Genomic DNA, 22,193 nt, shown 5'->3' on the forward strand with positions numbered 1-22,193 from the left:
CCACCGGAATAGGAAAGATTTTTATGGAACATGTACTGTTTTAAAAATTGTATAATCCTTTACTGCAGACTGAAATTTATCTTGCATCATAGTAACAATATATCACAGTGAACTTTTCAGGCTCTCCTCTTTCCACATAACGGGCTTACAAACATTGATTTCAGCATCTAGTCTTCCAATGAAAAGTGTAAGAAAATAACTGCAGATGCTGGTACAAATCGAAGGTATTTATTCACAAAATGCTGGAGTAACTCAGCAGGTCAGGCAGCATCTCAGGAGAGAAGGAATGGGTGACGTTTTGGGTCAAGACCCTTCTTCAGAAGTTATCAATGTGGAATGGAGTTGCAGAAACTGTTAGTGAAGGAGAAAACAAAATAATTTTGCAGACAGCTGCTCTTTCTGCATGGATGAATCTTGTGGCATTTAGAATCTGTTATCAACAGCCTTTGCATGAAGAGAATGCCCTTTTTGGTTAATTTGGTCCCTGTTTCTTGCCTGTGGTTGCTACGCGTTGCTGAGATATAATTCATATTTAATGGTGATACCCTTAGAAGAAGATTTTGATTTGTAATTCATCTTTTGCAATTTATGGATGTACAAAATAATTAGCATCCAATTAAAGTACTTTCAAGGTGCAGTTACCGTTGTAATGTAGGAAACAGCAGCCAATTTATATCCAGTAAGCTCCAATTCATAGCAATGTGACAATCAGTTAATTATTTTACAGATCTTGATTGAGTGCTGCATTTGACCATAACACCAGACATAACTCCTTCATACCAATATTTTTTTATATCAAACAATGCCCTAGTGTAATATTTTTCTAGTCATCTGACTGGATTGGAACTTGAGTTCTTAGCACTCTGACATATATGAACCACAACCATGTGCTCATTTAGCTGCTGTAAGGCTGTCGTGATAGGTGGTTTGTGAAGAACATCACCACTATGCTTGAACCTGCCCCCACACACCTTATTCTAGCATCATGATCTCTTCTCTAGCTTGTTCTCCACACCATTTTTCAGATAGATAGATGGATACTTCATTGCCACATGTACCATGAAAGGGCAATAAAATTCTTTGTTTTTGCCCACACAGTACACCAAAGAGTCGCCACAAGGCACCGACAAAGTTACAAAGTACCCTGAATTATCGTTGGTCCCTTCTTTGTCGTCCCCCACCACCACGCATGGTCCCCCAACCCCACGCCGGGCCCCCCTCCCCTCCCCCACGCCGGGCCCCCCTCCCCCACGCATGGTCCCCCTCACCCACTACGGGCCCCCCTCCCCCACGCATGATCCCCCTCCCCCACGCCGGGCCCCCCTCCCCCACGCATGGTCCCCCTCCCCCATGCCGGGCCCCCCACCACCACGCATGGTCCCCCTCCCCCACGCATGGTCCCCCTCCCCCACGCCGGGCCCCCCTCCCCCACGCCGGGCCCCCCTCCCCCACACCGGGTCCCCCACGCCGGGCCCCCCTCCCCATGCGGGGCCCCCCTCCCCCACGCCGCCCCCCCCCTCCCCCACGCCGGGCCCCCCACCACCACGCATGGTCCCCCTCCCCCACGCCGGGCCCCCCTCCCCCACGCCGGGCCCCCCTCCCCATGCGGGGCCCCCCTCCCCCACGCTGGGCCCCCCTCCCCCATGCCGGGCCCCCCTCCCCATGCAGGGTCCCCCCTCCCCCATGCTGGGTCCCCCCTCCCCCATGCCGGGTCCCCCTCCCCCACGCCGGGCCCCCCTCCCCCACGCCGGGCCCCCCTCCCCCACGCCGGTCCCCCCTCCCCCACGCCGGGCCCCCCTCCCCCACGCCGGGCCCACCCTCCCCCATGCCGGGCCACCCTCCCCCACGCAGGGTCCCCCCTCCCCATGCCGGGCCCCCCTCACCCACGCCGGGCCCCCCTCCCCCATGCCGGGCCCCCCTCCCCCACGCCAGGCCCCCCTCCCCCACGCCGGGCCCCCCTCCCCCACGCCAGGCCCCCCTCCCCCACGCAGGGTCCCCTTTGTTCTTCATGACGCAGCCCGTCCACCTCGCCCCCCCAGGGTCTCCGACCTTGTCCTCAGACCTTTTTGTTGCTTTAAATGCAAAATCCGTTTCTCTACCCTTATAGCTACTTTAACTGAGATCAATTATCTCAGTAGTGATCAGAAATTAAACCAGGAGATAACAGAAATTGTAGCAGAAGAAATCATCTAATTTGGTCTGTGCCAAATAGACTGATCCCTTCTGTTCTCTCTACGTTCTACATGGCTTGCACCTAGTCCTAATTCATATGTTCCGTATGAAATAGCAATGTAAGCCGTACAGAACATTCAACCTTCTGCATTATTCAATAATATCGTGGCAGCTCTGATCTTGGTCTCAATTTCACTTTCCTCCCAATGCCTATAATCTTTGATTTCCCCCATAGTCCAGAATTCTCTCTTTCTCAGCTTTAAGTACGTTCAGTGATTCAGCCTCACAGGTTTCTGGAGTAGATAATTCCAAAGATTCATGGTCCTCTGAGAGCAAAACAAAAGTCTGTGTTAAATGGCAACCACTTGGTTTGAAACTAGTTCTTAATTTCCCCATGACGAGCTCCAGCCTGTCATGCTCTCTGAACTCCATCTCAGCCACTAACCAGGAGAACCTTCTCTGAACTGTCACTCATCCAGCTCCAGCCCTCATGCTCTCAAACATGCCAAGCACCCCTCAGGCAATAAGGTCATAAGTGATAGGAGGAGAATGAGGCCATTCGGCCCATCGAGTCAATTCCGCCATTTAATCATGGCTGATCGATATCTCCTTCCTAATTCCATTCTCCTGCCTTCTCCCTATAACCACTGACACCTGCATTTCACTCTACTCCACTCTTCTTCCACCTTTGCTGGATCTATGCTGTGAACAGCGTTGCTGCTTCCTGATGTCATGAAGGATTACAAGCCTGGGGTCACTGCTTTCCCAACCACCTCCAAGCCTGACACTAACATGGCCACTCTTCCCTGCCACTGACCACACCAAACCCCCCCTCCTCCCTCCTCTTGTCTCATCACCACTCCCACTACAAAACCACCTTGCAGCCCTCTCTGAACCACCTTCCACCCTCTACGTTGCCCTCCACTCACTACGCTCCAGCCCCAAGCATGCTGTCAAACCTGCAGATAAGATCGGTGTCTCAGTGGTCTGGTAAACTAACCTCTGCCTGGCTGAAGCTATACTCCAGGACAAAGCTTCATAGTTGCATCAGCCATTTTCTATGGAGTGGTCTGCTGGAGCAGCAGCATCTCAGCGGCGGAGGGGAAGAGTCTCGACAAGCTGGTCAGGAAGGCCAGCTCTGTCCTGGGTTGCCCCCTCGACAGTGCAGGTGGTGGGAGAGAGGAGGATGATGGCAAAGTTAACATCGCTGCTGGACAACGGCTCCCACCCCATGCAGGACACTGTCACTGCACTGAGTAGCTCCTTCAGTGACCCCAGTGCTTGAAGGAGAGATATAGGAGGTCCTTCCTTCCCGCTGCTGTGAGACAGCACAACCAGCACTGCTCCCAGCGGACGAGTCAACAGTAACAGTTAAGGAATACACAGTAAACTGATGACAATTAATCCTTGTCTTTACTTTTATTTATAATGAATGATTTCTTGCTATCCACTTTGCTGTTGCAACATTGTAAATTTCCCCGGTGTGGGACAAATAAAGGAATATATATATATATATATATATATATATATATATATATTCTATGTTACCCCTTGCAAGGGACTGAATTTCATTCCTTACCAACAGAGCCACCCCACCCCCCTTTGCCCACCTGTCTGTCTTTTCGATAGGACGTATACCCTTGAATATTCAGTTCCCAGCTCTGATCTTCTTGCAGCCATGTCTCTGTAATTCCCACACCATCATACTTACCAATTTCTAACTGAGCCTCAAGCTCATCCACTTTATTTCTTATATTTTATGCATTCATATGTAACACTCTTAATTCGGTATTCACTTCCCCTCTCACATCAGTTCCTATTTCACCTGATCTTACTCTCTTAACCCTTCTTGAACTTTCCGTCCCATTAATTCAGGAGTCTTTTGTAACTTTTCCTGTACTCTCTTCCTCTTTAACTCCATCCTTATACTCCCAATTTGTTAATCCCCCCCCTAAACCCACCCGTATAGCACTAGCAAACCTGCCTGCTAGAATGTTGGTCCCCTTCCAGTTAAGGTGTAACCCATCCCTTTTGTACACGTCGCCCCTATCCCAGAAGAGATCCCAGTGCTCTATAAATCTAAATCCTTGCTCCCTGCACCAGCCCCTCAGCCACACATTCAGATCCCCTATCTCCCTGTTCCTGCCCTCACCAGCACCAGGTACAGGAAGCAATCCAGAGATAACCACCCTAGAAGTCCTGCTTTTCAGCCTTCTTCCTCACTCTCTAAACTCGCGTTGCCGAACCTCCTTCCTCTTCTTCCCGACGTCGTTTGTGCCCACATGCACAACCACTTCCAGCTGCTCACCTTCCCTCTCGAGGATGTTCTGAAGTCGGTCCGAGACATCTTGAACCCTGGCACCAGGGAGGCAACACGCCATCCTTGAGTCTCGCCTGCCGCCACAGAATCTCCTGTCCACACCTCAGACAATGGAGTCGCCCACCACTATGGCTCTGCCTGATGTCAGTCTTGCCGGTCGAGTCTCATCTCTAGGATTGGAGCCACCGACCTATCCACCTCTCGGACTGGAAGCGTCTTCTGCCCCGACAGCTCCCAAGAGGGTGTACCTTTTATCATTAGGTACAGCCACCGGGGTCTCCTGCACTCCACATTCACTCCTCTTTCTCACAGTCACCCACCTTCGTTCTTCTGGTATCCTTGGCGTGACAACCTCACTGTAGGTCCTGTCCAGGAAACTTGTTTTCCCGGATGGCCCTGAGGTCATCCAGCTGCTGCTCCAGTTCCCCAACACGTTCATTCAGGAGCTGCACCTGGACACAATTTCTGCAGGTGTAGTTGTCAGAAGCACCAGCGTTGTCCCGACTTCCCACATCCTGCAGGAAGCACACTGTACCAACTTGCCTGCCATTTCGCAAATTTCGAATCAAGTGTAGCCTCCTCGCCTCAGCCTCCTCGCCGAAGCCTCTTGAGCCAAAGACTCACATTTTACTCACCAAGTCACTTCACCTCAACAAGGCTGCTCCCCAACATTTATTATTATTAATTTCACAGCTTAATCCTTTGAGGAACCAGATTTTATTTGAACTAATATTTTCCTTTTTCAAGTGCTTGTATCAGATATTGCTGCTTTTTTGTTGCTACCTAATTCCATTTCTCCATCCCCTTTTTGTCATTCTCTGGTGTTTTTCGAAATGCTTCCAATTTTCTGGCCTCCCACTAATCTTCACACATTCTTCTTTCAATTTGTTACCATACTTATCTACTTAGCCAGAATAAATCATTCTGTTGCCTTTTGAACGGAATGTATACATGTTAAGAAGTATTAAATATTCCCTTAAATATCTGCCAGTGCTTATCTACTGTTTTGTCTATTTACCAAAGCATCTTTAGCCAAGTGTGCTTTCATCCCTTGATAATGGTCATTAGTTACGTTGAAGACATCAGCTTTAGACACAAGCATCCCACTTGCAAACACAAACGTGAAATGGTATTGTTATCATCACTTTGCATGATGAAGTCATTAATTCAGTCGCATTACACATGACTAGATTAAAAAAATAGCCAATTCCTTAATCGTATTGTTCTGAGGAATTGTCCTGAATGCACTCCATGAAGCCACATTCAAGACTACGTTTGCCAATTTGCTTTGTCCAATCTATATAAATTCATCCATGATTATTGCATTGCTGTTTTTTAACAAGCCTCATTATTTCTTAATTTGTACCATGTCCCACAGTGCAGCTACTGTTTGGATGCTTATTGACTCGGACCCGTGGATCACGACTACACTGATTATGCATCTTGTTCTTCTGAGCCAAATAATTTCTCTCAATGCCATCAATCTCAGCCTTTATCAACCATCTCAACCTTCATCACATCTTTCTCCACCACCTTTTTCGTTATGCCTAACCATTTGAAATTTCAATTACCTCTAATTTCTTTCAAATGTCCATTCTCTCTAGACCTGTTTACTGTTTCCAGAATGTTTATGCAACTCTGTCTGACAAGATAAACGCATAACATTTGTTCAATATTTCTGCTGTTTCCTTACCCCCTACTATAAATGTTCTTGTCTCAGTCCATAAAGAATCTCATTAACTTTTGCTAATTATTTTCTGTTTTAAATATCTGGAAGCTTTTGCAGTTTGTTTTCATGTTTCTAGATTATTTTCATATTCTGCTTTCCTTTATAAATGCTTTCCTTTGCAGAATTCTGGTTTTTTTCCCCCAATCCTTAGGCTTACTGTTCTTGTTAACAATTATAAGCCTTTTCCTTTGATCTAATATTATCTTTAACTTCTTAGGTCTTAAAAGGGATATATAGTATATTTGTTGCAAACATGTATTAAGTGTTCTAAGTGCTATTAGCTATTGCTTGTCTTAGCGTAGTTTCTGTAGTGTAGGAGCTGAAGTTCCTCAAACTACAGATACTTACTGTAAACATGACTACTAGTGATGGGAGGTATCCATGTGCCACAGTTACAAAACATCACCTGTTTTACCATGTCTTTCATGATTTAATTTATTCTTTAAATTGAAAGTAGATTTTTCAAGTTGCTCTTTGCAATGTTAGTCTAGTTAATAATCTGGTTTCAAGGAACAATTTAGGTTGTACTTTTTGCTGTGGATTGTCATTCTGATAAAAAGAACATAAGATATAGAAATAAATAAAAACTGGAGATCTTACTAATCTGTTATTACTTGTCCTCTGTGATTTCATAAATTGATATTTTTTCAAATGAAAAAGGACATTACTGGAATGTACAGTGGATCAGGCACAATCTGTGGTGAGGGAAATATTTCAAATGGATGACTTTCTACTTCCCACATTTTGCTATCTCCTGATTTGGATTGCTACTTTCACTGCCTCCTATTAATTCAGCCCTGATCTTTGAAAAATGCTCATACTATATATTTTCCCCCAATCCTACTCTACACCCACATTCTAGCCTCTCCAATATACACTCTCTCCCACCAAAATTCATCAATGTATTTGCTCTTTTTGCTCTTGCAATTTCGCTTCCCTTTAAATGTACACATTTAACCATCAGCAAGCCTACCACTCGAAATAATAGTGTAGATAATGTAGTTAAGATGGTGCCAGATAGTGGCGACAGCTTGCATGGTGGTCGCTAGGGGAGGATTCACTCTCCTCCCCTGCGTTGCCTTACTCATTTAAAATCTCTTTTCTATCTAAATCTCCCTACAATGCTGAGAACAATATTCTGCACTCTCGATCTTTCTATTCACTTTACCTATTGTACTTGATTTAGCCTTGTAGCATTGTCTGTTTTGATTGGGTAGCATGCACAATAAAGCTTTCCACCAATATCTCTGTGTACGCGTCAATAACAAAAGTACACCTAAACCAATTGTACATGACCAGGGAGCATTTTCTCTTTGAGCCCGAGAAAGAGCTGATGGTTTCTATGGAGATTAGTCTGTAAACAGGAGTAATCATAATAGCGCACTGCTTATTTTCTGCAAGCCTGGAGTCCTCGGGTGTGTTTGCTGCATTTCTTGGTGATCCACAGATCAGTGCATAGAGTTCTGATTTATAAATTTCCCTAATATCAACTGAGAATGTCGGATAATCAGCACATTCTCCCTGACAATACCCCCTCAGAGCTGGTTCTCTACTGTGAGACCAGGCTGCCAGTGATTAAGTGGAATTTTTTCTCCACATAAAAAGACTATTTCAAATGACTGCAATGAATCTTCCACATTAATTAAAGAGAAACGCAGGTGTAGGATCCACATTGAATACAGCACCACCATAGAGGAGATGCAGCAACATCTTTACAAAATAGCAATTTTGATTTGATATCATGGAACAAGCTGCCAGAGGAAGCTATAGAAGCAGGTACAATGGCACGGTTTAAAATATATTTAGACAGTTACGTAGATAGGAAAGATTTAGAGGCAGCTGTATGAATATTTGATTCCTATAATAAAATAAACATTGACTTCTCCAACTTCAAGTAGCCCTTGGTTTCCCACTCTCTCCATCCCCTCCCCTTCCCAGTTCTCCCACCAGTCTTACTGTCTCCGATTACATTCTATCTCAGTACCGCCCACTCCCCTGACATCAGTCTGAATAAGGGTCTCGACCCGAAACATCACCCATTCCTTCTCTCCAGAGATGCTGCCTATCCCGCTGAGTTACTCCAGCATTTGTGTCTACATAATATCAGTGCTGGATCTGAAACATTAAACATAGAGACATAGAAAATAGGTGCAGAAAGAGGCCATTGGGCCCTTCGAGCCAGCACCGCCATTCATTGTGATCATGGCTGATCATCCACAATCAGTAACCCATATCTGCCTTCTCCCCATATCCCTTGATTCTGCTAGCCCCTAAAGCTCTATCTAACTCTCTTTTAAATTCATCCAGCGAATTGGCCTCTACTGCCTCCTGTGGCAGAGAATTCCACAAATTCACAACTCTCTGGGTGAAAAAGTTTTTTCTCATCTCAGTTTTAAATGGCCTCCCCTTTATTCTTAGACTATGGCCCCTGGTTCTGGAGTCCCCCAACATTGGGAACATTTTTCCTGCATCCAGCTTGTCTAGTCCTTTTATAATTTTATACGTTTCTATACGATACCCGCTCATCCTTCTAAATTCCAATACAAGCTCAGTCTTTCCAATCTTTCCTCGTATGACAGTCCTGCCATCCTGGGGATTAACCTTGTAAACCTACGCTGCACTGCCTCAACAGCAAGGATGTCCTTCCTCAAATTAGGAGATCAAAATTGCACACAATACTCCAGATGTGGTCTCACCACGGCCCTGTACAACTGCAGAAGGACCTCCTTACTCCTACACTCAAATCCTCTCGTTATGAAGGCCAACATGCCATTAGCTTTCTTCACTGCCTGCTGTACCTGCATGTTTACTTTACTTTGGTAAGTAATGGGAGAAATACGGTTGAGGAAGCTCTAGTTTGCAGCTCCAGTTTGGTGATGTGATTTCCTTATTGCAGATAACCTGCTTATCAATGCCCAGTTTGGGTTTTACCAGGACCGCAAGAGCTGAATTCCAGAGTGAGGCAAGAGTAACTACCCTTGACAACAAGGCAGCACTGGATCGAGTGAGGGCATTAAGGAAGCCTGGTACAACGAATATTAGTCGACATCAAGTCGATAACATTTCTCGTCATATCTCACATTAAGGAAGGTTGTGGCTTTTAGGGGTCAAATTATCCCAGCCTGAGGACATCACTGCAGGAGGTTTTTTAAAAAAAAAATTGTTTTTAGAGATACAGCGCAGAAACAGGCCCTTCGGCCCACCGAGTCCACGCCGCCCAGCGATCCCCGCACATTAACACTATCCTACACCACCTAGGGACAATTTTTATATTTACCCAGTCAATTAACCTACATACCTGTACGTCTTTGGAGTATGGGAGGAAACCGAAGATCTCGGAGAAAACCCACGCAGGTCACGGGGAGAACGTACAAACTCCGTACAGACGGCGCCCGTAGTCAGGGTCGAACCTAAGTCTCCGGCGCTGCATTCACTGTAAGGCAGCAACTCTACCGCTGCGCCACCGTGCCTTGACGCTAGACTCTTAGCCCAGTCTTCAACTGCTTCATCAGTGACCTTCTCTCCATCATAAGATCAGAAGTAGGGACATTTACTGATAATTGAATATTGTTCAACCTCATTGGCAATTCCACAGCAAATGAAGCAGCAGATCCCAGACAACGTCCATGGCTGATAAGTACAAGTAACATTTAAGCTACAAAATATGTTAGGACCATTACCAATAAGAAAAACTCTAGCATATACTCTTACTGTTCAATGGCATTTCAAAGGTCAGTTTATTGTCACTTGTACCAATTAAGGTGCGGTGAAACTCGAATTGCCATACAGCCATACTGAAAAACAAAGCAATAAGACACACAACTACATAAAGGTTAACTTAAATATCCGCCACAGCCGTTTCCCCACGTTCTTCACTGTGATGGAAGGCAATAAAGTCCAATCCTCTTCCTCTTTATTCTCCCGCGGTTGGGGCAGTGGAACCATCCGCAGTCAGGGCGATCGAAGCTCCAGTAGCTGGTGATTGAAGCCCCCGCGTTGGGGCGGTCGAAGATCCCGCGGCTTGGAGCTCCCAACATCAGTCCCTAACCAGAGACCGCGAGCTCCACAATGTTAAAGTCCGTAAGCTCCCGCGGTTGGAGCTCCTGAAGTCGGTCTCCAGCAGTGGCCGCCAGCTCCATGATGTTAGGCCGCAGTGCAGACGGAGACAAGATACGGAAAAAAATTGTATCTCCGTCGAGGTAACAGATTTTTAAAAAAGTTTCCCCCAACACCCCCCTCCCCCCACCCCACCCCACCCCCCACTTATAACAAGCTAAAGAACACTAAAACATACATTTAACACATACTAAAAAACAACAAAGAAGGAAGGGATGAGCAGACGTTTGTTGAGATGGCCATTGCAGGCGCCACCCGGTGGTCAATTGCTATCATCAACGTACCACCTTCACATCCTGGGACAGGGACAGAGAGAGGGGTCATTGTTGACCAACAACTTGACTTATTAGCGACATAAATACTATTGGTGCAAGAATGGGCTGAGGATGGGATCCAGACACTGTACAATCGTTTCATAAAATACAAGTCAGGGGAGTGTTGGAAAAATTGTTCCCCCATCTTCCACTCTAAACATTAATTCCTCCACTACGAGTGCACAGCAGTCACACTGCAAAACCACGTACAATACTGCAATTTTCTGTCTTGACTGCCTCATCAGCTCGATCATATCCAAGACCTCTATCATCATAAAGGACAAAACAAGAGAAATTGCACATCCTCTTCCAAATCACACACTAGCCTGATTTATAAGTATATCTCTGTGTCTAATCTGCAGTTCCCTGCAAAGCAGCACTGTGGCTTTCTGAGAAAGATGACCGCCGACTACCAACATCTCAAGAACATTTAGGAATGGGCGATAATGCTGACCCTGCCATTTGTGCCCATGTCCCAAAAATGAATAAGTTTTTTTTTTAAAGTGGAAGATCCTATAGAATTGTTTGCAATCCAGCAATAGACAATAGACAATAGACAATAGGTGCAGGAGTAGGCCATTCAGCCCTTCGAGCCAGCACCGCCATTCAATGCGATCATGGCTGATCACTCTCAATCAGTACCCCGTTCCTGCCTTCTCCCCATACCCCCTCACTCCGCTATCCTTAAGAGCTCTATCCAGCTCTCTCTTGAAAGCATCCAACGAACTGGCCTCCACTGCCTTCTGAGGCAGAGAATTCCACACCTTCACCACCCTCTGACTGAAAAAGTTCTTCCTCATCTCCGTTCTAAATGGCCTACACCTTATTCTTAAACTGTGGCCCCTTGTTCTGGACTCCCCCAACATTGGGAACATGTTATCTGCCTCTAATGTGTCCAATCCCCTAATTATCTTATCAAGGGATCTAATATGTCTGTGATAGAATTATTTGGCTATATTTTAAACATTGTTAAATTATTTCAGCATTGCATGGAATGGATTGTTATGATTACCTGCCACCTGTAACCTTAGTTATTGTTTTGCACGTGCTTTCGGCCATACTACAAGTTCCTAACCTCTCAAGCCACAAATGTTAAATGTAGGCCTCAACCTTGAGGATATTCTTACTTACATCTCAAAACAATAATGTGCACAGATGAGTACTGAATGACATTACATTAACTTCATCACAACAATGCTGAATGACCATGACTGCAATAAATCAAGAATTGGGATGCATTAGGAAGTCAGTGAGTCATAATGAAGTTAATCTTTCCTCTTTGTAAATCATTGATGCGTCCTCACTTACAATACTATGTACAGTTCAAGTTCTATACAGGAACAATATAGAATGGTGGAACCAGAATGATTTGAGAGAAAGAGGATGGAAACAGGGGACAGTAAATTAAACAGAATGCATCGCAGTAGCAAAGAGTATATTGAGTGATTTATGTGTGACTTGTGTTTTAAGGATTGTAAAATGACTAGATAATGGAGACCACGACAAGTTATCGCACCTCGTCCATTGCAATAAAACCGGAGGATGTGGCCTGTGCTTGACAGGACAAAACTAATCTACGGAACCATTGGCTCATAATTTGCAGTTATAATGCTGGCAAAACTGTCAGCATTCAATATTATACCATAGAACTGGCTGCGTGTAGTTTAACAGGAAAACCCTGAAGTTGCAATAATCAATGCAGTGTTTCCCCACAGACTGAACTACTTTACACCTTGCTCTGTTGGAATAAAGGGAAATCAGTGAATTAACTGATCTCGTTGTAAAATATCCTGGAAAATGTTACACCTTGAGTCACAGGTGAAATGAACTTTTGCTAGCATTCTATGCCACCATTACTTCCAAACTAACTCACTGGTCCTAAAAATAAGATTTCATGCATGCAGCTTGCAATTTTCACAGACGTTCAAAATACAGTGCTTATATATAGTGCCTACAGTGCGTAAATTATTTTTTAAATGTTATTTCAGCTTCTACCTCAACATATCAAATAGATTCCAATCTTTATTTTGTGGTCCATAACATATTTTAAATATTAGCTTTTGTTTAGCTGTACAAATATCTGAGAATTTGTCAACGTGATTGGCTGCTCCCCCTACACTTCCTCTATTTACTCACCTGCAATCCTTTCATTTATGCTCTGCTTGGCAGCATCATGTCTTTCTTAATCTACGACAGCGTGGAAACAAGCCCTTCGGCCTCCCTAGTCCGTGTCGCCCAGCGACCACCCCATACACTAACAATAACTATATACTAAAACTCTCGTTTGTTATCTTGTTTGTGACAACTTCAGCCAAAACGGTACACGATAGCGCAACAATTCTAGGCCCACCTTACTCACCATTGTCACTTTAGTGATAATGCAAGTAGTTTTATTGAAATCGGTCTTATATTTTTTAAGTTATTCACATTTTAACGTTTAAAAGGAGGGGAGGGGGAGGGAGGGGGGAGTGGGGCAGAAGGGAGAGGGGAGGGGGGTTGAGGAGAGAGGGGGGGGGAGGGGAGGACAGGGTGCTGCACCAATGCAGGAGAGGTTTGGGCCCAACAGGTCCACTTTGTCTAGTCCTACATAAATTTCACACCAGGGCAAATTTACAAGTTTTACAGAAGTCAATTAACCTACAAACCCATATGTCTTTGGAGTGTGGGAGGAAACCAGAGCCCCTGCAGGAAACCCATGCAGTCACAGGGTGCTTGCTTACCATTGGCACAACTACAAAAAAAAACCACCAGTGCAGCTACAAGACGTCTATTTCCATCCATAATGACTCTAACTCCTGATCTGAGCCCAAGATCCGTATGGTAATTATCTCAGGTCAAATATTTCATTTCCAATCTTCGACATTAAGCAAGCATACTTCCTTACTTCAAGCATGATACCTTTTATTAATATCAATCTTTTAATATCAGATTTTAAAATTTGAGTTAAAACATTCCATCTAATTACATTTGAGAGAGCAAATAAAAAACAGTGTAAAAGGGGTTTTGGCAAAATTGCCAGCGTCAAATGAAAACTGAGCCTGGGAATGAGAAGTAAGTTAAGGCAACCAAAATCCTCGTCAAAGAGTTGAATGTCAATGAGGAGAGGCAGGTAGATTAGCAGGAGAATAACGATGCCTTAAGGTCGAGGCAAAGATTAATTTTAAATTGAGATTAAAAGCTGCCATGAAGAAACAGGTTGAAAATGCTAAACCAGAGCCTGCTGACAAGTTCATGGAGGGTAGAATAAGGCAAAGGAAATGGCTAATGTCAGACACCCAAGAGGCTGGAGTACCAGAAAGCCTGGTAGAATGTAGAAAATGTAGCAGTGATTTCTACTACACTGAAGAAAAGCTAAGAGACAGCATGAAAAACTATCGGCAATTAAAGTTTTTTTTAAATTCATTGGTGTTGTATGCATATAAAGAGCAGTAAATAACTTGGCAAACAACATGTCTAGAGTATTAATAGCAAGAGGGCAAAAAGGGAATCTGTGTGTGGGAATTGAGGATAAGGGAAAGGTTGTTAAATATTTTCCTGACCATATTCGCAGGAGAGGAGTGGGTGGAGATATGCTGAGGTTACAGATTAGATGAACTAGTGAGAAATATCAGATGGGATAAAAGTGGTAAAAGAGGAATAATTAAAGAGTTTATCGTCCTTGGGAAAAAAAGTTAAGCCTCTCGGCCCATATGAAAAACATTGCAGGCAGCAGGAGTAGAGCTAGATAATTGGATCAGTTAATGATGGACCGTATTTAAAAAGGATGGGATAAACGAAGCAACCGCGCGCGGGACACATAGTGTAACTGGAATCCATTCAATAATCTATTCTAAGGGATATGCTAAACCTTCATTGAGAAAGGAGCAGGTTAATCAGGAACAGTCGAATTGGATTTGTTAAGAGAAGGTTGTTCACAACTAATAATCGAATTTTAGCAAGGCCTTTTACAAGATTCCACATGGCAAGCTGGTCAAGAAAAGAGATAGCCCCTGGGATCCTGTGGCAAACTGAATCCAAAACTGGTCAATTACAGAAAGGAAAGAACAATGACATAGTGAATTAGAGCTAAATGTAGGGGGCATTAAAATAAGTTATGGGTGATACAAAACTTTAACATCTGGTTTGGACATTGAGGAAAGAAAAAACTGATCCCAGGTCAACTTATTTACATCGGCGAAACCAAACGCAGGCTCGGCGATCGCTTCGCTCAACACCTGCGCTCGGTCCGCGTTGGCCAAACTGATCTCCTGGTGGCCGAGCACTTCAACTCCCCCTCCCATTCCCAGTCTGACCTTTCTGTCATGGGCCTCCTCCAGTGCCACAGTGAGGCCCACCGGAAATTGGAGGAACAGCACCTCATATTTTGCCTGGGCAGCTTGCAGCCCAGTGGTATGAACATCGACTTCTCCAACTTTAGATAGTTCCTCTGCTCCTCTCTTCCCCTCCTCCTTCCCAGATCTCCCTCTATCTTCCTGTCTCCACCTACATCCTTCCTTTGTCCCGCCCCCCGCCCCCCCCCCCCCCCCCCCCGACATCAGTCTGAAGAAGGGTCTCGACCCGAAATGTCACCCATTCCTTCTCTCCAGAGATGCTGCCTGACCTGCTGAGTTACTCCAGCATTTTGTGAATAAATACCCAGGTAAACAGATGATCTAGTCAGTTAGGCAGAAAAAAATGGTGAATGGAATTTGGTCTTTAAGTGCTCGGTAACATATCGGGAGAGTTGCAGCAAAACTGCGAAAAATGGGAGGAAATTGAATAAGGCAGGAAAAATAAAAGGATCTTGGAGTGGTTGTCTGCAGATCCTTAAAGTAGCAGGAACAGGTTAATAAGATGGTTTAAAAAGCAAGCAGGATGCTTTGCTCTATCAGCTGAGGCATGGAATGTGGGCGCAGGGCAGCATTACTTGCAGACCACAAAAGTGTCTGTTCTGTTGCCACACAGCGCTAAAGACAAAGGTTGCTTGCTTGTCTGTGTAGAGTTTATGCATTTTCCCTGTGACTATGGATTTTTACCACATCCCAAAGAAGTGTGGGTTTGGTAGGTTAATTGGCTGTTGTAAATTGTCTCTCGCGTGTAGATGAGTGGGAGAGTCTGGGGGGAGTTGATGAGGATGTGGGGAGAATAAAAATGAATGAAAAGGGCAACTGATTGGTCTCTGCTGAGTCAGTGCTATAAAGCGTTTATGTACTGCATGCCTCTATGACTCTGTTGCATATATTGTCAGGTCATCATATGAGAGGAAAGATGGAGAAGGCGCAGAGAAAATTTACAAAGCTATTTTCAAGTCAGGAAGATTTGAGCTGTGAAGAGGCATTTATATAAGCTTGGGTTGTGTTCTTTGGAACAGAGAAGGACGAGATAGTGTGATATAGTACCTGAGGTATATAATATGAGGGGTCTTGATGGATTAAATAGGAAAGAGGGGTCAAAAACAAGGTGATTACGGTAACTGGTGGTGGGATCAGAGGGAAGATGAGGCGACATTTCACACTGCAGCCATAAAGGATGTGGAATATATGCCTGAAAGGTTATTAGTTGAACTGTGCATGAATAACCGAGACCTGCAGGGCCCCAGACATGACGCTGGAAGATGGAATTGGTTGTGCTGCTCTTTAATCTGGCTCAGGCACGATTGTCCAGAAGACCTCCTGTGTGATGAATTTTCTGTAATTCCAGGACTGCGTGACTGAGCTGAGCTGTTATATTGCACAAAAATGATGTTGCTGCCTCCACATCCATTTTCGTGCAGTATTTCTTTTCATTTGGCTTTTTATATTTCACTCCTGCATTACAGAATCTCTTGGCTCCTTTCTTTGAGTGTGAATTCACAACAGTTCTGCAACCCCTTGCCTTAATAGCGAGCACTCTTTGTGCATCGGACTTGATTGTGCGTATGTGCTGGCAGGCTGCTTGACCAATAAAATGAATGAAAACCTCGTGTTTTTATAAACCTTTTCATAACCTCAGAATGTACTATAGCACATTGCAGTCAAACACTTTTTTTGTAGTGTAGGACGGTGGAAGTCGATCGCCAAACAGTGTAATCCCCAGACAAAAATGAGATAATGACTGCATAATCGTTTCTTTGGTTTTTTGAAGTCTGAATATTGGCGGAAATCTCCCTTTCTCTTTTGAATTAAAGGCATGGGATGTTTTTTATTCACCCTAGAGAGCACAGATGGTTTAATGTCTCATCTGAAAGACAGTCCGTGTTTGTTCAGTGTCCTTCTGAAGTGTCTAGTATTTTGCGTGGCTTTCTAGTGGCAGGATTACCAGTGATCCGTGTAGAATAAGCCAATATTGAGCCCGTCCTGGCCTAACTGAGAACCATAACTGAATACCTTAAAAACCTAAAATCTCACCAGAAATGGCGAAACTGAATTCAATAAATGTGATCATTTAGGAGTTGTCATAAGAAAACAAAATAATCACAACACCTGGAGAACTGATATAAAATGGAACTGCTTCATAAATGTCCTTTAGGATTATTGACCTGCTTTTATCGGTCCTCTGAAATGACCTAGCAAGCCACTTGGTTGTAAAACGGTCGTCAAGAAATAAATTCCAGAGGCAAAGGACTGTATTTCAAATATTGGCAACATGTAAGAGAATGCTGGGGATTTTGTTTTGGCCTGGATAGAGTGGATGTGGAGAGGATGTTTCCACGAGTGGGTGCCCTAGGACCAGAGGGCACAGCCTTAGAATAAAAGGACATACCTTCAGAAACGAGATGAGAAGGAATTTATTTTGTCACTGGGTGGTGAATCTATGGAATTCATTGGCACAGATATCTGTGGAGGCCAAGTCATTGGGTATTTTTTAAGGTGGAGATTGACAGACTCTTGATTAGTGAGGGTGTCAAGACAAGGTGGAAAAGACAGGTGAATTTGGTTGAGAGGGAAAGATAGATCAGCCATGATTGAATGGCAGAGTAGACTTGATGAGCTGAATGGCTTAATTCTGCTCCTATAACTTATTACAATGAAATACCCAGTGGGTCAAGCAGCTTTGGTGGGAAGAGAAACAATTAATGGATAGAAAATTGGTTGACAGGCAGAAAGCAAAGAGTGGGGATAAATGGGTCCCTTTCAGAATGGCAGGCAGTGACTAGTGGGGTACCGCAAGGCTCGGTGCTGGGACCACAGCTATTTACAATATACATTAATGACTTGGATGAAGGGATTAAAAGTACCATTAGCTAATTTGCAGATGATACAAAGCTGGGTGGTAGTATGAACTGTGAGGAAGATGCTATGAGGTTGCAGGGTGACTTGGACAGGTTGTGTGAGTGGGCGGATGCATGGCAGATGCAGTTTAATGTGGATAAGTGTGAGGTTATCCACTTTGGTGGTAAGAATAGGACGGCAGAGTATTATGTGAATGGTGTCAAGTTAGGAAAAGGGGACGTTCAACGAGATCTGGGTGTCCTAGTGCATCAGTCACTGAAAGGAAGCATGCAGGTACAGCAGGCAGTGAAGAAAGCCAATAGAATGTTGGCCTTCATAACAAGAGGAGTTGAGTATAGGAGCAAAGAGGTCCTTCTGCAGTTGTACAGGGCCCTAGTGAGACCGCACCTGGTGTACTGTGTGCAGTTTTGGTCTCCAAATTTGTGGAAGGATATTCTTGCTATTGAGGGCGTGCAGCGTAGGTTTACTAGGTTAATTCCCAGAATGGCGGGACTGTCATATTTTGAAAGACTGAAGCGACTAGACTGGAATTTAGAAGGATGAGAGGGGATCTTATCGAAACGTATAAGATTATTGAGGGGTTGGACACGTTAGAGGCAGGAAACATGTTCCCAATGTTGGGGGAGTCCAGAACAAGGGGCCACAGTTTAAGAATAAGGGGCAGGCCATTTAGAACGGAGATGAGGGAAAACTTTTTCAGTCAGAGAGTTGTGAATCTGTGGAATTCTCTGCCTCAGAGGGCAGTGGAGGCCAATTCTCTGAATGCATTCAAGAGAGAGCTAGATAGAGCTCTTAAGGATAGCGGAGTCAGGGGGTATGGGGAGAAGGCAGGAACGGGGTACTGATTGAGAATGATCAGCCATGATCACATTGAATGGCAGTGCTGGCTCGAAGGGCCGAATGGCCTACTCCTGCACCTATTGTCTATGGTCTAATTAACGTTTCAGATCGATGACCTTTCTTCAAACCACATCAGATCGGAAGTGGCGGCGCCTAACGGCAGCGGCTCACTAGCAGTCTGTTCGTCTTTTTTCCTTTTTTTTTTGTTGTGTGTCGGTGTTGGGATGGTTTTTATATATTGTTTTGGTTGTGTATGTGTGGGAGGGGGTGGTGGTGTGGTGTGGGGGGGGGACTTTTCTCTTCCTCACGGCGCGGGGTGCGGCTCGGCTGCGGGGCCTAACATCGCCCGGTGCGGCTTGGCCGCTGGACTTTACATCGCCCGGTGCAGCTCGGCCGCTGGACTTAACATCGCCCGGTGCGGCTCGGCTGCGGGACTTAACAGTGCCCGGTGCGGCTCGGCTGCGGGACTTAACATCACCCGGTGCGGCTCGGCCGCGGGACTTTACATCGCTGGTGCGGCTCGACTGCGGGACTTTACATCGCCCGGTGCAGCTCGGCTGCGGGACTTAACATCGCCCGGTGCGGCTCGGCTGCGGGTCTTTTCATCGCTGGTGCGGCTCGACTGCGGGACTTAACATCGCCCGGTGCGGCTCGACCACGGGACTTAACATCGCCCGGTGCGGCTCGACCACGGGACTTAACATCGCTGGTGCGGCTCGACCACGGGACTTTACATCGCCCGGTGCGGCTCGGCCACTGGACTTAGCTGCGCAAGGCTTGGTCGCGGGCCTTTCATCGCCCGGTTCGGCCGCGGGACGTTTCAGCGCCCGGTGCGGGGACTGTGCGGGTCGGTCGGGGACGAGCTGTCTGTCCGTGGGCGTGGGGAAGAGAGTGGAAGTTTTGTTGCCTCCATCACAGTGAGGGGGTGTTTGGAGTCACTGTGATGGACGTTTGTGTTGGGGTCATGTGTCTTGTGTTCTTTTTTTCTATGACTGCTATGTAGTTTCGTTCGGTACTTCGGTGCCGAACGACAAATAAAGCTCTGTTATACCTGTTATTACCCATAGATGTTGATTGATTTTTCTATCCATTTATGTTGTCGAAACTGCTGAGTATTTGCATAATTTTTCTGGAGTTTCTTCACTCAAGAAGAATTCCATTGCCACGACCAAAACATTTCCCTTGCCAATATCACTGGCACCCCAACAATACTTTGAAAATGCAGGCTACCTCTGCATTAGTCCATGTTTGATCCCTCCCAAAATGATCATGAGCTGTTTTGGTGACCATCCTATCTGCCTGAGATGAGTGGATATGAAGCATTATCTACATACAAACCACCAAGTAGTAATCCTACTACTTGGAGCTGCAGATGCATATTTTTCTGTATAAAATACTTCCAACTAACTTGCCCAGTCCGACCTAGATGCCCCGTTTACACTGGCCCCACCTGCCCACGTTTGGGCCAGATCCTGCTAGCCTTTCCATCCATTTATGTCCAAATGTCTTTTAGATGTTATAATATCTGCCTCAACTACCTCCCCCGGCTGCTCGTTCCACACACCCACTACCCTTTATGTGAAAATGTTACCCCTTAGGTTGCTATTAAATCTTTCCCCCCTCACTTTAAACCTATGTCCTCTGGTCGTCGATTCCCCTACTCTGGGCAAGAGACTGTGTGTTCACCCTATCCTCCTCATGATCTTAGACACCTCTATAAGATCACTCCTCTTCCTCCGGCGTTCCAAGGAATAAAAGTAGCCTGCCCAACCTCTCACTATAGATCAGGCCTTCAAGTCCTGGCAACACCCTTGTAAATCTTTTCTGCACTCTTTCCAACTTAACAACATCCTTAACGGCAGGGTGATCAAAACTGAACACAAAACCCCAAATGTGGGTATCTGGGAAAAACACAAAGTGTGAAGCAGTTCAGTGGGTCAGGAGGCATCTCTGGAGGACATGGATAGGAATAGGTAGATAGGTGTGGATATCTGTACGTTTAAAGCCTATTCTGCCTCATGAGTCCCTTGGGGACCTGTCTGTGATAGAATATGCATTATTGCTTCTCTCGATAACGTATTTAAAGTCAAACACTTTTAAGAGGTAGAGAAAGTTGGATGCAGAGGTAGGAATAAAAGATCCCGCGGATATGAATGACGCATGAGATTAAATGACAAGACTATTTATCCTTAATCTCCCCTCCTCCACCTCTGTCTCCATTTTAGAATGTGTCTTGTCACCAGATTTTTTCAATAGTGATAAAAGGCCAAAGACTGTAAACATTAAAAGTTTGGACATCTGTCCAAAGATGCTGCTTGAGCATTTCAAGTAATTTTGTTTGATTATCCCCATTTGCAGAATGTTGCTTTAGTGTTACAATTTAAACTAAAGCTGGTTTTCTCTTTACACAGGTTATGGAATACCTGAATGCCCAAGAGACTGCCAAATCTGCCAGGGTAAGAGCAGTGTACAGTCCCTTCTTTCCCCTGACCTCGTTCTCTGCCCCTCTCGCCCACCCTCTCTCCCTCCCTCCCTCCCCACCTTCCCACTGCCTCCCTCTCTGCCTCCCCCAACCAGCCTCCTCCTTGCCCCTCCCTCTCCCTGCCCTCATTCTCCTTGTCCAGGTCCTCCCTCTTTGCCTTCCCCTAGAACATCAACCTCTCTGCTGACCCCCTCACCTTGACCCCCTTACCCTGGCCCCCCACCCCTGCCTCATTGACCCACCCTCCCCACTTGACTCACCTCCCCTTAATCTCCCCTTGACACTACCATGACCCCCTCTCCCTTGAGCCTCCCTCCTTTCAATCTCCTTCGACCCCTCCCCCCCTTCATCCACACCTCCCTCATCCCCCATCTCCCCCTTGAGCTCCATCTCCCCCTTGAGCCCATCCCACTTGACTCCCACCCCACCTCGGTTGACACCCCCTGCCCCGTCTGGACCCCTGGGACCCCTTGACACCCCCTCGACCTCCCCCCTCTTGACACCCTTCTTGCCTCCCACCCTGAACCCCCCCCACAATTCCCCACCCTTGACTCCCCTCCATTAACCCCCCCTTTGACTTCCCCCTGACCCCCCCTTGACTCCCTTCCATTGACCCCGCCTTCCCCGACTACCCCTCTCTCTCTCTGTCCATATCTGACTTCCCTCTCCCTGACTCCCCCTTTCTCTGCCTCCTCTCTCTCTCTCTGCCTTACTCTGACTCACCTCCTTCTCCCCCTCTGCTTCCTCGGGACCCCCCCTCTCTCTGTCGACCCCCCCTCCCCCCTTCTCTCTCTCTCTACCTCCCCTCTCTCTCTCTCTCTCTCTCTCTCTCTCTCTCTCTCTCTCTCTCTCTGCCTCCCCCTCTCTCTCTCTCTGACCCCCTCTCTCTCACTCTGCCTCCCCCTCTCTATCTCAGCCTCTCTCTCTCTCTCAGCCTCTCTCTCTCTCTCTCTCTCTCTCCTCTCTCTCTCTCTCTCTCTCTCTCTCTCTCTCTCTCTCTCTCTCTCTCTCTCTCTCTCCTCCTCTCTCT

General features: G+C 45.9%; 1 protein-coding gene across 1 annotated transcript in view; it reads left to right on the forward strand.

The window, feature by feature from the left end:
* The window catches only part of snd1 (staphylococcal nuclease and tudor domain containing 1), a 734,850-nt gene that overhangs the window by 710,597 nt on the left and 2,060 nt on the right, over positions 1-22,193 (forward strand). Inside the window, exon 23 of the mRNA XM_078419593.1 lies at positions 21,093-21,137. Coding sequence (XP_078275719.1) covers positions 21,093-21,137 — 45 coding nt within the window. The remainder of the gene's footprint in view (positions 1-21,092; positions 21,138-22,193) is intronic.

Source organism: Rhinoraja longicauda, chromosome 23 (assembly GCF_053455715.1).
Source record: "Rhinoraja longicauda isolate Sanriku21f chromosome 23, sRhiLon1.1, whole genome shotgun sequence".
Taxonomy (NCBI): domain Eukaryota; kingdom Metazoa; phylum Chordata; class Chondrichthyes; order Rajiformes; family Arhynchobatidae; genus Rhinoraja; species Rhinoraja longicauda.